Source organism: Ananas comosus, unplaced genomic scaffold, assembly GCF_001540865.1.
Source record: "Ananas comosus cultivar F153 unplaced genomic scaffold, ASM154086v1, whole genome shotgun sequence".
Taxonomy (NCBI): Eukaryota; Viridiplantae; Streptophyta; class Magnoliopsida; order Poales; family Bromeliaceae; genus Ananas; species Ananas comosus.
This window is the reverse complement of record NW_017893448.1, coordinates 11,983-30,008: the sequence shown is the minus strand read 5'-3', so window position 1 is coordinate 30,008 and position 18,026 is coordinate 11,983. Positions and strand designations below refer to the sequence as shown.

General features: G+C 37.7%; 1 protein-coding gene across 1 annotated transcript; it reads left to right on the top strand.

The window, feature by feature from the left end:
• The first annotated feature begins 14,828 nt into the window (after nucleotides 1–14,828).
• On the top strand, nucleotides 14,829–17,615 carry LOC109706079 (LRR receptor-like serine/threonine-protein kinase GSO2). The gene has a single exon (XM_020226885.1). The coding sequence runs from the start codon at nucleotides 14,829–14,831 to the stop codon at nucleotides 17,613–17,615; it is 2,787 nt and encodes a 928-aa protein (XP_020082474.1).
• Nucleotides 17,616–18,026: the final 411 nt, after the last annotated feature.

The following is an 18,026-nucleotide window of genomic DNA, read 5'->3' as shown; positions in this document are numbered from 1 at the left end:
GGAAGGTCGGTATGCAAAAAACGGTTAATTTTTCGCAAAGTCGCAATATTTATGTCGTTTTACGAGGGTCGCACGTGGAGGGGTATCTCTCGCATTTTACACAGCTGCTGTATGGGAGCGTAGTAACTCAATCACTTGAAGTTCGAGGGGCTTTTCCGCATTTTGGAGCTAGGTATAGCAAAGGTGTTTTAGGGTTTGCTACAGAAACCCTAACCTTAGCCCCCCTGCCTACATTCATACCCTCTTACCCTGGCCCTGTTGCGCACGCGCCAGGCCTGCCGATGCCAGACATGAGCCCTCGGCCGGCCAGCCGCCGCCAGGATACCTTTTCATTTCTCATCTCCTCCTCTCTTCTCTCTCTCTCCCTCTCTGCGCGGTTTGGAGCCAGCCGAGGCTGCCTTGCCCTCCAGGCCATCAGCTGGTGTTGCCCCTGCCCCTGACGAGCCTCCCCGTCGGCCGTGCCGCCTGCCCGCTGCGCGCACGCCGGAGGACCGCCTGAGGGAGCTACGCCACCCTGGTCAGCCGCAAGTCCGAGCCGGGCCAACCTTTGGACGCGCGCGCCGCCCTAAGCCCTGCCCGTCGCTTCCGACGGCCGCGGAGTGTCTCCGCCGACGTCCCGACCACCGCAGCGGCCCCTGCCGCTCGCGTGCGCCGGTCCGCCAGCCGCCTTCTGCTGCCTGCGGCCACGCTCGTCAGCGCCAGACCGAGCTCGGTGGGCGTCGAGCGCTTCACCGCCGCCGCCACTTCCAGATCGGCCGCGCCGATCTTCCTCACCTCCGACTCCCCGCGCGCCGCCCCGGCCACCCTCGCCACCGCGCCGCCGCCCGAGGCTCTTGATGCCGTCCCAGACTCCGGCGGGCCGAGTCGGCCGCTCGGCTCCCAGCATCCGCCACAGCCCACCGGAGGGTACGACCACCTTACCCTCGTCCCATCCGGCACCGGATCCTCTGCAGCCCGACCCCCCTCCGGCCGGCCGTGCCGCGCAGTCGGGAAATCGAAACACGAGAGGAAACTTCGGCGGCTTTGAGCTGCGCTGCCGCGCACACCGCCACCTCCGCCGCCGGGCCAGCACCTTCCGCGGACCTCTCCGACCTGCTGCTTCCATCACTGGCGAGAGTGCCCGCCGCCCGATCGCCGCGACGAGCCCTAAGCTCCCACTCGTCCCGGAAGCACTGTTTACGTTGACAGCCACTGAGTTTAGAGGTTACTGTCACCGCTTTCTGTGATCTGAGGACACTCCGATAATCCGGGAAGTGAGACACGATGATCGCTTACTTCGGCTGATACATCGGCTCGACTTCCTCGGGGTCAACGGTTTCCCCGGTTTTGCGTGTTTGAACGGCGACTAAGTGACAGTGCGGCTGCTGTTTTGCTGAATTCACACTGCTTGGCGAGTTCCCTTGGGTCGCAGTGCTCGCGAAAGGTGAGCAGCCTCTCGGCAACGTCGATACCTGTAGAGTAGGGTACTCAGCTCGCTGATTGACCTCTGGTTGCGTAGACGGACCCATCAAAAAGCCCGAAAAACACATGAAATACTGTGATTCCTTGAATCGGAAAGGGCTTTTATCGCAATGTGATTTGGTCGTGCTGTTGTTGGGCAGCATGGTGAGCTGGGGGTGACTCTGGACTGGATTGTCCAAGTGGCCCCGGACTTTGCGAAGTACCGAAAATGTAATTTTCGGGTGCGTTTTACGTCAAATCTGCCTACGGAACGCGTTTGGTTCGGCATTATTCCGACGGTGCTGCTTCGTTGAGCTATGTGTAGTCGCTGAGCGCCTTAATTACTGGTCACTTCGCGCATTCAAGAGTTCAGAAATGACGGATGGTGCGACGAGGGTTCGGTTCGAAATCGACACATTCCGCGGAACCATCCCAACAATTACCCACCAATAGTGTTGGTTGTGTATCCTTGTGCGTTTTTGCTGGCCATGTCACATCTAAAATTAAATGTTAGTGGCAGCGAAATGACTCGTTGAAACATGATGCGTGCCTTTCGGACAGTTATGGTCCCGGAGTCCCGGTGTGATTTTGGACTTCCTCGAGTTACGGTATTTGTTTTTGGAAACCGATCTCCGTGGGTGTTGTTTGTGGGTTAATGCTTTTACGGTTTCTTAGCTGTGGTTAGACACTCAACGCCAATAACCCATCCTTAGGTCCCGGATGACGTTCCTTTGGCAGTCAGGAGACATGCGTCACAGTTGTACAGGTTGGGTACTTCGATCCGACGGTCGTACGTGTGCACGTCGTGATGGTTTCTTACCCTTAGCCCTCTTACTATTGTCTCCTAGCATATACTATATGTTGAGCCTAAGCTTGCCACGTTGTTTAATTATACTAATTTCAGTATTTCCGATGCTTAGTATCATGTGTAGGAGTGTACGTCTATCTGTGTTTGATACATTTCCTTGTTGCTCTACTAGCTGGGTCTACTATATCTTCTATCATGTTTTATATAGAGGCGTTCCGTGACACCATTCTGTGATGTTAGTGATCTCTAGTCGTGCGATTCTGATTCCCGTAATGGTGACGCTACTTGATCAAGTTCCTTGATTCCTTGTTGTTCGATGAACCTCCACGGTCGGCTATATCTCTTGAGGGTGTGGATTGCGACTAGTTGTCGACGGATGACTATACAGTCTTCACAGATCCGTCATTTGGACCTTATTTGTTTTTTTTTTTTTGTTTTTTTTTTTTTTTTTTGTGACCTAGTCTTGTCCGTTCTGGATTCTGTTGTGCTTGATGACCTTTGAGGTCGGTATACCCTGAGGGGTAGGATTGTCGGTTATTAGCCGATAGTATCTAGATTTATTAACTCATAATGACTTGGTTACTTGATACCCTTGCATATATACCAGTATTGACTTATTGATGCAGTACGACCACACTTTTGGTAGGATTTGAGTCGTTCCATCCGCAGTTGACTTGATTAGTCAGTACCTGCATAACTTAGAAGGATGAGAGTCGTTTCCCATCCTAGTTGACACTAGTGTTCATGTTCTTTTGCTCTTTATAGCTGATGACCTATCACGTCGTAGGCCCAGAGGAAGTGATTGTTCGATGATTGCCGCACGTTGGCTATTGATCATATCCGCCATGATCGCCACAGCTCGAGTTGCATTTCACGTACACTCAGCGGTTGATCCCCCGCAGGAGGGTGTCTTTCCGAAAAGTGGTCGTACATCCGACCCGGTGAGCCCACGTGTTCTCTTTGTGCTAGGGTACATGCCAGGTGTAGCAGATAGTGGCTTTGCGCTGAGGATCCTTAGACGAGCCCCACCAACGCCCGCGGTTATTGATTGGGTTACTTTTGGCTCCTCGTCCGTTGACAGCATTATAGCTATAGTAGCGGGTTGTGCATGTCAACCCATTTATTTTGAGTGACTTCTAGTCTTTCTTTAAAAATATCTTAGACAAAACTATGTATATACCTTGTATGCTTGCAGTGACAACAGTAAAGCGTAGTTATGTTTTCATATAGATATATACTCAATTCTTCATAATCAGTAAAGCTAAACACGCATTTACTTACCCATCATGTCTGCATTCTTCCTGATCTCGGTGAAGTACTGCCTCGCTTCTGTCGGCTTGCGGTAGCCCACAGCTGGGAGGGGAGACATGTTTACATGTTCTCACCTCGCCCCACGCATTTTTCAGTATCGCGGCGATGAGTTAGTGGACACGTGAGGTCGTGTAGCGGTCGATTAGACCTTCCGACCCAGGTTATTTCGATTTAGTTATTATCCTCGTATTTCCTGTTGATATATAGTTTAGTTGGTTTATTTGGTTCAGTAATCTATTTACATTTGAAAGGTTGGATTTCTCGGATTTGTAAATACAAAGATTTCTACCCCTTCGTGGTTAGCGTTTTAAAACGAATAAAGGTTTCTGTGTAGAAACAGCTTCAAAAGTTTTGTGAGATTTCTCTTAAACCTCGAATGTAACACTTGTGATGAATGGAGAATGTATGAATGTATAGCTATCTGTATATTCTATTGATTGTGGTTGTATAGCTGTTTGTCTCTTACTATGTGTGACGCCGGTGCAAGTACAGGGGAGACTGCTGTCCATGTGAACAGTGATTCCTGTATTTTGTGGCGGATCTGGCATACTCTGGGTCAGGTTTTCAAAAAAAAATTTTCAAACGCTTTCCGGCTGTATTTTCATAACAAAAAGGGGACCCCGGGGCCGTGACAAACAGTAAGTGCCCTCGGCACATCTGACGCCACAAAGGACGATACGGTCCACCGCCCATATCTGACGGGCACCAAAGTCCGAAACGGACCTGAACGACCTTGTAAAAATCCACTCGGCGAACCAAGCACGAATGTTAAATATCCACTTCTAAACACCTGGAGTACTCATCACGAAGAAACTGCGATAGGCAATTTTCTAAACAGGCTCCTAGAGCTAAATCAGGTATTACAGGTGACAGTCCAAAATCGCAGTTTTTTCTCCTAATTCAATTTCCAAGTCAACATGTAATAATCTATTTAACCTTGATAAAATATGCTCCGAAAATTCAGATTTTTAAACATTCATAACAAAAAATCCATAAATTTGAGGGCTAAAGCTATGTTAGAAACCACGATTTCATACATGTCGACATAATAGCACTGTAGGAAGTAAAAACCGATGTAAACCACCATCAAGTGCAAATTTCCTGCAGCTGAACATCAGCCTCGCCACCCGCGATGCTGCTGGACATTTCCTCAGGGACCACCTAGACCGGTCCGCCTGAGCTAAAACGAACCAAAACGATCACAAAATGCAACCTAAGTTTCACAGCAAGCTGAAGAGACCAAGATTCGACAGCTAAACTTACCAAAATCTGGCAACTGAGGGCTTCCGTGGAATTCCTCGAAGTCCTAGAACCAATTGAAGCCAAGTGTTCGTCGCGATCTCGACGCTCGCTACCGGAAGAACGAGTTGAAATACGAACAGTGCGAGCGGCCGATTTCAGCAAAACACTACTAACCGATAGTAAATGGTAATACTTGCTCCAAAATCAAAAAGACCCTGAATCACCTTTTTCTTAACCCGACAACGTCGAAACCTCGCGCGACGTCAAAACAGTGAAGGCGCTCCGCATCGCCCGGCTCTTCGCAAAGCCCCGCGCAAGTGTGCGCTCGAACTCGGCTCGGCGCGGCGACTTCGTCGACGAATACCCCCAACCGGACTTCTCCACAGATCAACCAAACTAAGAGGTGAAGAGGGAAAAAAGGAGCAGTCCAAAGAACTTCTTCTCAATGCTCTCAACATCAGATAAAAAGCGTAGGTGGAGTGGTGATACAAACGAGGGATGAAAAATTACCACATTTAGCCCTCTACCTCCCATCTGTACACGACATCGGTATTCTTGTACCGGTACAAGAGCCACCGTACGCCGAGAGCTGCTACTTCTGCGTCGATGGTTGTACCGTACAGCCATTCTGCTTGTACCGGTACAAGCAAGCAGAGAATGCTGCAGTTTGCAGAATTCTTCGCGTAAGCGCCCTCTAGAGGCGTTCGCACGGACCCGTTTTACGTCTATTTGACGCCAACCGCGACTCGGGCTTTCCCGAGCACTCTCCGAGCTGTCGATAAGGCTCCTCGCACAGTCAAACACCAGGGATCTCACGAACCTTAGAGTGAAACGTGTCCGCCGCCAACCCTCCTCTTCTCGTCTCGCTCTTAATCACATACACACCTACACATCAACAGCAAAGCCCGGTTCGCTCAACACACACACATCACACCAATATATATATTAAACAATAATTAAAAATTTTGATATTTTTAAATTTTAAAGTTTTAAATTTAAATTTTAATATTTAATATTTACATTATAATATTATTTCAAATTTAAACTTTCAATTAAAATTTTAAATCTCTCTAAATATCTAATCAATACCATAAAAATCGTCGTAATAAAATCTAACCAATAAATGCAATTAAATTACATAAAATATCATTGTATAAAGAAAATAGAATTAATTTTAGACTAAAAATTTAAAATATAGTGCGCATCATGTGTAATTATCCATAATTAATTTATTAAATAATTTTTATTACAATTTTTTATTTTCCTTATTTATTGGGTTTTCTTAAATTATCTGATAGATTTTCTCAAAATTCTTTTCAATATAAATTTTATAAAATAAATTATTGTATAAATTTACTTTGCGCTAAATTATTTTATATAATTTTATTTAAATTAATAATTAAACTATAAAACTTATAAAAATATAAAAAATATAAATTTATTAATAAAACTAATTTTAATTCGCGCAGCATCGCGCTGGTAATTCACTAGTAATGCTATACTTATTGGGTGCTTAATTTGAAGTTTCCCAAATATCAGGATTCAGTATTGGACTGCGTTGTTTTTGAGTGTTTTTCTTTTATATACAGTATTTTTCAACACTCTGTACGTTCTTTGTTGTATACTATTAACGACAAACCTTTTGGGTGTAAAAATAATTTGTTTAGGGCATCTTATTCATTTTGTCGATCAGAATTTAGTAAAAGAAGTGGAAAAAATTTTACTAAAGCATGGAGTATCATATTCAACTTTTAATCTTATTTTCCCTGAAAACAAAATAAAAATAAAAATTTAACAAACTTACTTGAACTATATTATATCCCATTTCAATAGAAATATCTAACTATAAAATTTGATTTTCAGTATGGCGACCTCTCGATTGGTGATTTAAGTCACTTTTACGGTTTTTAAGTATAAAATTTAAGTTAATTATGAATTTGCGGAGTAATATAATGTGTATATAAATATGTTAATTAGCTTGTAGAGACCTAATAATTCAGAAATTAATAAAAGGTAAATGTGATTGAGAGAATTGAAATTTAAGTTAATTATGAATTTGCTGAGTAATATGAATTGTATAATAATAGTTAATTAGGCCAGGAATCCAGTTTTACCGTGGGAGGCACAAAGCACAAATAAATCAAGTATCACAAGATTAACGGAAGCTCAACTAATGAAGATGATGGAGAAATTCAGTTAAAAGAATATCGCCGCGAAGATAATGTTAGCTAACAGTCATGAACAAAGTCGGTAACCAGACGATAAGTTTAGACACTGTCTAAACTTAAGCTAATTTGCATAACTGGCTAGTAACTGAAATGCTTCAGGAAGTGGGGCGATAAGATGAAAGATAATGAGTACAGAAAAAAGTCAAGAATAGAAAAGTTAAAATTATCCTTTTTTATTAAGAGGTTATTTAATTAAAAGGGGCCGTTTTTTCTCTTGAGGCCGTACGGCAGCAAAGGAAGAGAGAAGGCTAATTAATTAAGGTGGCCTATCCACTACGGCATAAGAAGTGCCGCCGCCTTTGCATGCGAAACGGCAAGGAAGATAGCAGAGGCCCAATTTAATTAGGCACTGCCGGCTTGTGAATCTCGTACGGTCTTGGAAGGTGGCATCAAGCGGAATTAACTAGCATAATCGTTGACCTACCACTTAATTAAGGTGCCGTTCTCTCCGAAACCAACGCTAATTAATTACAGGTGGCCGCCTCTCTTGAAGCTAAACGCTAATTAATTCAGGTGCCGGTCTCTCTTGAAGCCGTACGGTAGCAAAGAGAAGGGAGGTACACGCGTGGACGGAATCTCGGAGTGACAGCAAGAGCGATGTTTCTTCTCGACTTAAATTGCTGAGCAGCTTCGGATTTTTCGAAGCAACGGCATAAGAATTTTTTGTCAGAGTTTCTTACATACTGCTCTAATTTGCTTTTTTCGGTTTTACGAAAAAGCTTTCCGGTTTTATCGACAAAATTTTTTCGGTATTTCTTGAAGTTTTTGTGGAACAAGAGAAAGGTAGGATTCACGCTAAGATTCTTGAATTTTTTATCCGGAGAAACTAAGGTGAAGCTTTGCACTTTTATTTCTTCATATAGTGGAATAATCTCTCCACCTCGCTTTTTCTGTGGATGTAGAATAATTACCGAACCACCGTAAATTTTGTTTCTTCTCTATAATTTTTTTTTTATCCGTTTGTTACCGAGGTTCTGCTATCTTTTCTGTATTCTTTACTTATACGCATGACGGACCGATTCATCCGGTTCCCCAACCATCTTATTCATTGTCGGTCAATGAAATTTTAATATAAAAGTTTGAAAAAATGTTTAAAAACATGAAGTATCATATTCAGACTTTTAAATTATTTTCCTGAAAACAGAATAAAGACAAAAATTTATAAAACTTTACCGTGAACTCCTACCCTAAACTTTCATCGAAGTACCTAACTTATCAAATTTTGATTTTCAGTAATGCTAACTCGACTTGATGATTTAAGTCCTTCATGGTTTTTTCAAGTATAGAAATTTAAGTTAATTATGAATGTTGCGGAGTAATATGCAATTGTATATAAATAGTTTAATTAGGCTTGTAAAATAAAGTAAGCATAAAAATTATAAAAGATATATGATTGAGAGAATTAAAAGTCAAGCGGACTGTTTTACAAAACGCGCTAATGTTAACGGTTATGCATCTGAACGCGCATTGAATATGGAATTCGTAGTAACTAGCGCTGAATTACATTTTTTGAGTAATGCTTCTATATACCTCTTTTTTTTTTTGTTTACTCATGTCACCGTATTAACGTGCTCAGATTTAGTTTTTTTAAATATTGTACCTCGTAATAGCAGGTCACTTTGGAAGAAATTACGGTTACCAGGTACCTTAAAAAAGAATTTTAGTCTTTTAATACATGAGCCAATTTTGAGTCTATTATTATATGCTACTATATTTTGTAAAATTTTTTTTTTCTTTTGTTTCCTTTTCTCTGCTTATCTTTCCTTTCTAAATTTACATTTCATATAAGGAAAATTTCAAATGATTGAACATAATGAGCATTTGAAGTTTAACTTTAAATGTAGTATATTAAAATTCCTCTATTTAAATTTTTACTTTTAAATTTAAAATTTAATATTATATTCAAATTTATCTTTAAAAATTAAGTTTCATATAAATTTGAAATAATGTGTAAACCAGAAATAATTGTTTGAATTCTAGTCTTTCTTGTTGGTTTGGTTTTGGTTTCAGAAAATGGTCAGTTTGAATCTTGGATATGGATTTTTCCAATCGTCACGGTTCGAAATAATTAAAGTTTTTGTGAGGTTAGTCTATTCGATTCAAATTCCTAACTATTTTTTTCTTCACCACACTAATTCTAATCTTTTTAATTTTATATTTTTAAAATATATTTTAAAATATTGATTAGCTTTAATAGTTAAATTTTTTAATTTTTCAAAAAAAATCAATTAACTGTCTAAAAATTATTTATTATTTACACGTCCAAATTGTTCTTAATTGTTATGTCGATTCATAGCGTTAAAATAAAGTTCTTGATAACATAGTCAAAGTTTGTCAGTAAGTCAAATCAATCGGATTCAATCTAGTTTTAAATCAATTGAGATTTAAATTAAATAGAATATGAAATTCCTGCCAAGAAATCGAGTTGTAGAAATTTTACTCTAAGTTTTATTATGTATTTACTTTGTTAACTGGTGTGAATAAACTGTACTGAAATCTTGGTAGAATTATGTTTTTAAATAGTAATATAAAATTCTCAATTTAATTTTCACTTTTAAATTTTAAAGTATTTAATTTTAAAATTTAAATTCATCGTATTAGAATAAACTATTTTCTAAAATTCTATAATTTAAATAATGGCATAATTTGAGAAACACCTAAAACAGTTATAACAGTAGATTCCTAATAGAATGCATTAATATCTCATAAATTTGGTTAATCAAATTAATTTCCTAATTACTGCTAATTAATGCTAGAATTTAGGACACACTCAATTAAAAGTTTTTAAATCATTGTAAATTATTTAATTACCAAAACTAACTTGAATAAAATAATCTTTTACCTGGTAAGTTATTCAAAGTTACTTTTACCCTCTATTAACAACGGTGTAAGATTTTAATTTTATATATTTTTTAAAGCATTCCGAAGTCATTTCTCTAATTTTTATAGACCTGAAGTTTCGATTCATATCATATTCTATTTGTATCCTTTTCTAATTCTAAAGGCACCAAATTTTTATAATCAAAAGAAAATAAATTAACAATGTGTTGTTTCGCCGAGTGGAGAGAAATGAATGTTTTATCGATCAAAATACCCTACGTACCTTTTATGCTTTGCCTGCATTGGACATATGAATTCCATTGTAATTCAAACTTCCAACAATAAATTAATTTACTTCGGCTTACGCGTTGTTAAATCAAAACAACAAAAATGTGGAAAAAAATAATAAATATAATATCGGAAACTTGTTTGACTGCTTTAAATTTATTGTGTGGATATTAAACAGTTTTCGGTGCAAACAACCATATAAAAGAAAAAAATTTCAAACTTTAGTACGTCATTGACTTTCTGTGCAAACAAATAATAGAATCAAAGAACTTCAACCACACACTAATGAAATAATAATAGCAAAAGAAAAATTCACTTAAACTCTAGTTCGACTAAAATCTATTTCAATCTTAAACATCACTGTCTGCAAAACAAGACACGCACTTAATCGTTATTCTTTTATTAGAGTTAATTTTAATATTCAGGTCTCTGCAATAAGTCTAATGTCTTCAATATATTCCTACGTGAAGTATCTGTTAAAAAAAATTAGTTAACATAACTGTAAAATACTTAATCCTAGTTATCAATGAGGTGAATTGACCTTTTACTTCGCTTTTTAATCAACAGTTGAATTTTTAGAGGGACATATTTGTGATGGTAAAAAAATTATTTCACTTATAAATAAACAGTATTTAACCGATAAATAACCAGAGGATATATTTGAAAATATAGAATTTTTAAAAAAAACAACTATAAAAAATTGCAATTTTATAAAATATATTTTAATTCACTTTTTCATAGGAACTCTACGAAAACTAACGCCATTCTTTTAGCTTAATTGCTTTGCTACTGGTGTGCTTCCCGAACTTCGTGAAGAGATCCGCTTTTTCAGTCAGTAAATAAGAAATGTGTTAGTGACTACGTGATATGCCTATCTGATATTTTAGTCAGCGAAAGTCTATTTATTTATGAACGAATAGCAAATTTATAAAGACGTCTTATATAATTTTTAATATTCATAAATAATAATGGAAAAATATAGAAGTTTACTTTTGAACAAAAGCTCTTGTCCGCCTAATTTTATTAACGTCATTATTGAAAGGTGTCTGTCATAGAGCAAAACGCAATGGAGATGTCCCGTACTATTTTGATTATTGCAGTTTGGTCCCTGCAAGTTCCATAACTCATGATTTAATCTTGAAATCTTCCGTATACTCAGTTTAATTTTTTTGTTTAATTTAATGTTGTTCAGTACCTTATGTATTTTAAATAAAAAATGCTGTAAATTAAAATGTAATATACATATATATTTTTTAAGGAAATAAATTCTTTAGTTCTTTGTTTATACTAAATTGATTTTATTTGTCTAAGTATTTTATACTTTAATTTTTTCATATGATTAGTATCAATTTTGTACTATATTAAAATTTTTCGTTATAGTTAAAGGATAAAGTGAAATTTTGGTCAATTTTAAAGGAAATTTTCACAGCTTTTTTTTTTAATTTCTAAATTCATAGAGATAATTTTCAATATTGATAGTTTGAGATGAACATTTATAGTAATAGGATTAATTAGTATAGTAGATACATAATGTAAATTATTAATATTTTAAAATATTGGTTTTTCTTCCCCAACGTTAGTCGCTCTGTCGAACTATTGATCTAGTGTCCAACTAGTTTGGTTCAAACCTAGAAAATACCAGAGGCTGTAAGAACCCAATTTGATCGCATTTCAGACGGTTGGTGTTCACAATAATTGACTGAATTTATCTGTTTTTTTTAAAAAATCGGCTGAATCTTTTTAAGTTCAATTAAGTGATACAAATAAGAAATCGCTGATTTGAGGACTCATGTTATTAGGGGTGGCATCCAGCTCCGATGTTCATGAGCCAGCTAGGAGTGTTCGGCTCGAAATGAGTCCGAGATCGGCGTTCGCCTCAAGTAAACGATGCAGCATACAACGAGCTGGGGTCATCTCGGTCGTATTACAGTCCGATAACAAGCTTGAATACATATATTTTATATATTATATATTGATTTAATTTATACTTTATATATAAATAAATAGTATATATATATAATTATATTTTTATTATTAATTTTAGGCAATAAATAAATATAAATGCGACGCTTAATTAAAAAAGACTTACTTATTATAATAGTTTCAACTAGAATCAAAGTCTAAATGTATAAAGATTTTATAAATTTATTTTTTATATATATTTAATCTAATTCTTTTTAATTTATTGTTCGTTGGCCAGCTCGTGAGCCAGCTCGTGTTCGGCTTGTTAATAAACGAGCCGAACACGAGCTGAATTTTTCGGCTCGATACCTTAACGAGCCAGCTCGTGTTCGGCTCAATTAATAAACGAGCCGAACACGAGCCGACCCGAGCTCGCTCGTGTTCGGCTCGTTTACACCCCTAATGTATATAGCTGGCATGTGCTCTTTATTATTTCTTGATAATTTGACTAATGTTAATCGCTTTAAATTGATGGAATATATACTTACGTGGTTAATTGCAAAAAATATAAAGTTTTAGCTTGTGATATAATAATTCTTTTTTAAATAATGTAACCGATTTCGGCCCACCGTTGGCCGAAGTCAAATATAGATCAGAAAAAGAGTGAGAAAAGAACTAATAAAATACCAATGTGGCGAAACTTGTTTTTGCCCCTTTAATATTAACTGTAGGAATTATACAGTTTTCCATAAAACAAGGATAGAAATTTGAGAATTTTAGTTTTTACGTTATTGACTTTTTAGCAAACAAATTATAGGACTAAGGAAACTTAATTTAGCTCCGCGCGCGATAATAGAAACAAACAATAGGAAAGTAAAAAATATTCACTTGAACTCTAGTTCAATTAGAAATCAATTTCAATCGTAACTTCACTTTCGGCAAAACTAGCACGCACTTAATCCTTGACTCTTTGAATAATGCTATGCTAACATATGCTTCGCGAATTTCTAAAGGAGGATCCGCTTTTCAATAGTACAAGAAGTGGTTAGGTACTCATCGTGAATCTCATCTGATACTTGAATCACACAGTCCATCTATTTTAGAAACGATGTGAATTTAATAAGACGACTCTTAGGTTTTTATGCACTTATTAAATTTCGTAAATAAAATGGAAAAAATGAAATTTTATTTGACCTGAGTCGTTGCCGTGCTTAATGTGATTCATTGAAGGGAGCCTATCATTTTGACTTTACTATGTTAAAGAGAAAAACGTATGGCATGGTCCCAGTACTATATATTTTGATATTGCAACGTGGTCCCTGCAGGTTTTGTTTTCAAACTTTTGTACAAGTGTACTGCCTGTTCCTAGTGCAAATGGCAAATGGCTTGATGGTTCGAATCCTAGTTGATTCATATTTCTAACTAAGTTTATTGGTATTCGAGGTCCTAAGTTCGAATCCTAATTGATTCATATTTCTAACTAAGTTTATTTTTAAATAAAATAAACGAAACGGATAGCATGCTAAAAACTGTTGTAGAACTGTTAACATAATGTAAATTGTCATAATATGACCATTTTATTTCTTGTGATTAATGTCTCGCTCATTTTAATTTTCTAAAATCCGTGTCCCTTTTGACCCGTTCGGTGCTTCAACCGGTGAATAGGTGAACCTATCTAATTTTACAAAAATCAGACGAATTTATGTTTGTTATATATTTTAATTAATTATTAATTATAAATATGCATTATTTTTTTAACAATATGCAATTTAGATATAAGTTTAACTCTATATATAGTACAATAATATTTAAAAATAGGGCAATTGCCTGTATAGTCCTATGAAGTTTTCAACTTTCTTACAAACCTTAAGGTGGTGTTTGGTTGGGTGTTAGGAGGGGAGGATAAGGGGTTATTCCTCCTTTAGTCCCCAAACAAGATTTTCAAAGAATTGTGTTTGTTAACCCCACCCCTAACGGATTATTCCAGGAATTGCGATCGGATTAACTAATGACATAGGGATATTTCTGTGTGAAATGTCTGTTACAGAAAAGACTTTTTGGTAAAGTGATATTCTAAATTCTAAGAAGGTTGTTTCCAAGGCCGGCCTCGTCAATAAATAGTCTAGCAATATTTGTGTGAGCGTGCATTCATTCAAGTAGCTCGTTTACTTGAAGCAAATTAAGCATAACATGCATAGCTTCTTTTATTCTTTCTTTCTTGCTTCTGATTCTGAGCATGCAAGCAAATAGAGCAATGTGTCACGGCCTTAGCGGTTCTGTTCGCAAAGTCCGTGTGGCGCCCGCCTTCCTGCTCGAAGATGGGCAAGCCTTCGTCCCTATTGCTAGTCCGGACCTTCGCGTCCTACGACTAAGTATGCAAAGGGAATGACAAAGAGAGAGAGGCAGAGGTTCACTCAAAAAAACTAAGTACTCCACTACTTAGAAAAGAGATTACAACCCACACATACACACACTCTCTCTTGTGTGTTTGGCCTTAACCAAACCTCACTACTTATAAGTTCCTAGATACAATGAACCTAGACACACACTAACTCTCTCATTATGACACATATTAATTCACTCACTATTTCATAGTAATGAGCCCTCATAATGACGAAAAGCTCAAGAGTCACCCATAACTCCCATGAGTTTCATAACCCTTGAGTTTCCCACAGCAGGTTGGGTTTGGGTATTGACAACCTGATTCGACCCGTTACCAACCCGAACTCGCTAGCAGATTTGGGCCACTGTCAAGGAGAAATCAGCGGAAAATATTTTGTCCGTGACAAATGGGTTGCATTGAGAGGGAGAGGAACACACTTCTCAGCTTTAAAGCCGACCTAACTGATCCATACAACTTCTTGTCTTCATGGGAAGGCCGCGATTGTTGTAAATGGACGGGAGTCGTCTGCAGCAATACGACGAGCCATGTTGTGAAGCTTGAACTTGGAAATTTATCCTTGAGTGGTGAGATCAAACCATCTTTGTCTCTTTTGAGTGATCTAAAGCACTTAGATCTTAGCATGAATAATTTTTACGGTAACAGCATTCCCACGCATATAGGTTCTTTGCAAAAGTTGAAATATCTTAACCTCTCCAATGCATGGTTCAATGGAATTGTGCCTGCTCAACTTGGAAATCTATCAAATCTCCGCTATCTCGATCTCAATGCACAAAATTCTATTTTTCCCCTGATTAGTGTAGATAACATGTGGTGGCTCACCAATCTGTCTTCTTTGAAGTATCTTGATATGAGTATAGTGAATTTGAGTACAGTTCCAAATTGGCTCCAAGTAGTAAACATGCTTCCATCCTTAGAAGTGCTTCATTTGGAAAGCAGTCTTCTTTCTGGAATTCCCACGTCTCTGTCGTACGTCAACTTTACATCTCTGAAAGTGCTTGATCTAAGTGGTAACCTCCTCAACTCTACCTTACCTAAATGGCTGTGGAATCTTAGTCGCATCACTCATCTCGACCTTTCATACAACAATTTACATGGATTTATTCATGATGAATTTAGCTGCTCGGAATCCCTCAATGTTCTTTCTTTACGTGGTAATAATTTCAAAGGTATGTCTTCAAGAGCATTCCGCGAGCTCCGCAACTTGATTACTTTGGATTTGGGCGAAATCGGCTTTAGTGGGGATATTTCAGAATGGATCGACACGTTGGGAGGATGCACAATTTATAAGCTACAAAACTTGTATTTGCGGCTAAACAATTTAAAGGGGAATTTGTCAAGATGGCTAGAAAAAATGACCAGTCTAACTACTATAGATGTGAGGTACAACTCACTCACCGGTACCATCCCAGTAGGAGTATGGACGCTTCCTAATATTACATATTTGGATCTTTCTAGTAATTCATTAGAGGGTGTAATATCTGAGGTCCAACTTAATCATCTTGGAGGAATAAAAGAACTTTACCTTTCAAATAACTCCATAACGGTTCAATTTAGTGACAACTGGGTTCCTTCTTTCCAACTCAAAGAACTTGGATTGGCGTCGTGCCGGCTGGCACAGAAATTTCCAACTTGGTTGCAAGGACAGACACAACTAGAAATTCTAGATTTATCAAATAATCGAATTGTTGAAACACTTCCTAGTTGGTTGTGGAGTATATCTCAATCCCTAAATTATGTGGATTTATCCAATAATCAGATCAAGGGGAATTTGCCATTACCATTGGACCGAACGATGATAAACTCGTTGAATTTGAGCTTTAATCAATTTGAAGGCCTATTGCCGTCTTTACCGCCTACTATTATTTTATTGGATCTCTCTAATAATTTCTTTAAAGGTCCATTACCATCCTCTATATTACCAGATTTATCTTACTTGTTTCTCTCAAACAATAGTTTTGATGGTACTATACCACATTCTTTATGCAAAGCACTTTATTTAATGCTTCTCGATCTGTCAAGGAACAACCTATCTGGAGAACTTCCCCAATGTTTAGGGAGAATACAAAAGATGAGCCTATTTATTATAGATGTGTCCAACAATAATCTTTCTGGGAGCATCCCTGACTCTATTTGTCATTTAGATGGTTTGTCATTATTAAATGTGGACAACAATAGCTTGTCAGGAGAATTTCCTTCTTCCTTGCAATATTGTAGACAGTTAGTTTTTCTTGACCTTGGGCATAACAAGTTCTCCGGAGCAATACCAACATGGATTGGTGAAAAAAGTTTGTCATCCCTCATGATTCTTAGCTTGCATTCAAATATGTTTTCTGGTAGCATTCCCCCACAAGTTTTACAGCTTGGATATCTTCAAGTGTTGGATCTATCTCATAACAATCTATCGGGGATTATACCCCGATCTATTGGCAATTTCAGTTGGATGGCTTTGCAAAAAGGTGGAAAGACAAAAAGTACGGAAGAATTAGAGCAAGGAACATTCTTTGGCTTTTCAACTAGTTTTTTGTTTGTTATTAAAAGGGCCGAACGACTCTTTTCGAACATTCTCGACCTTATGGAGAGCATAGATCTTTCTGATAATAACTTATTTGGGGAGATTCCTGACGAGATTGGAGATTTGTGGGCACTGCAGAACTTAAATTTGTCGCGAAATCATTTATCAGGAAATATCCCAGAGAATATCGGCAAAATGAAGTCTTTGGAATCTCTTGACCTTCGAATGAACAATCTTTCTGGCACTATTCCGCAAAGCCTCTCCGCACTGACTTATTTGAATCACTTAAATTTATCATACAATAATCTATTAGGACCAATTCCGACAGGAAATCAACTACAAACCCTTCCTGACTCATCCATTTACACTGGCAATCCATATCTTTGTGGACCACCGACTACTAAAAATTGCTCTACAAATGAATCAGTTCACGATTTAAGCGAAGGGACTGCAGATAGATTCGACAAGTTTGAAAGATTATGGCTCTCTGTCAGTGTGATTTTGGGATTTATCACGGGATTTTGGGCGATTTGTGGTGCTTTGTTAATCAGCAAATCTTTCAGGTACGGTTATTTCAATTTGATTGATACTATGTATGATAGGCTTTATGTTGCAGTCGCATTAACTCACGCTAGGTTGATGAGGAGGTGGGCAAATTGAGCAATCAGTATATTAAATGCTGGATAAATAAAATTTGTGCTGTGTTTTAGCTGTTTTCCTATATCTGTTCTTGAAATTTATCAACTTCGTAATTATTGCTAGCTTTTTATTTTTATAAACAGAAATTTTATGTTGTTAGATGCATTGATAGAGATTCTTTTTAACTCTTGTCATTGTTGTACTAGTTTGCAATGCAATCCTGGCCTGATAGGAAAAGATGTGGGCACGGCATTCCAACTTTTGTTCAACAATTTCTTCTTTAATTCTTTATAACTACTGTAAAATAGTTTATCGATAATTATTATTCTCCAGAAGCTTAATAATGTGAAACAAATAGATTAAACATCTGAGATTTTTTGATAAGTTTAAAATGTAAAATTGAATTTAATAGGAGAAAATTAAACAAAGTAA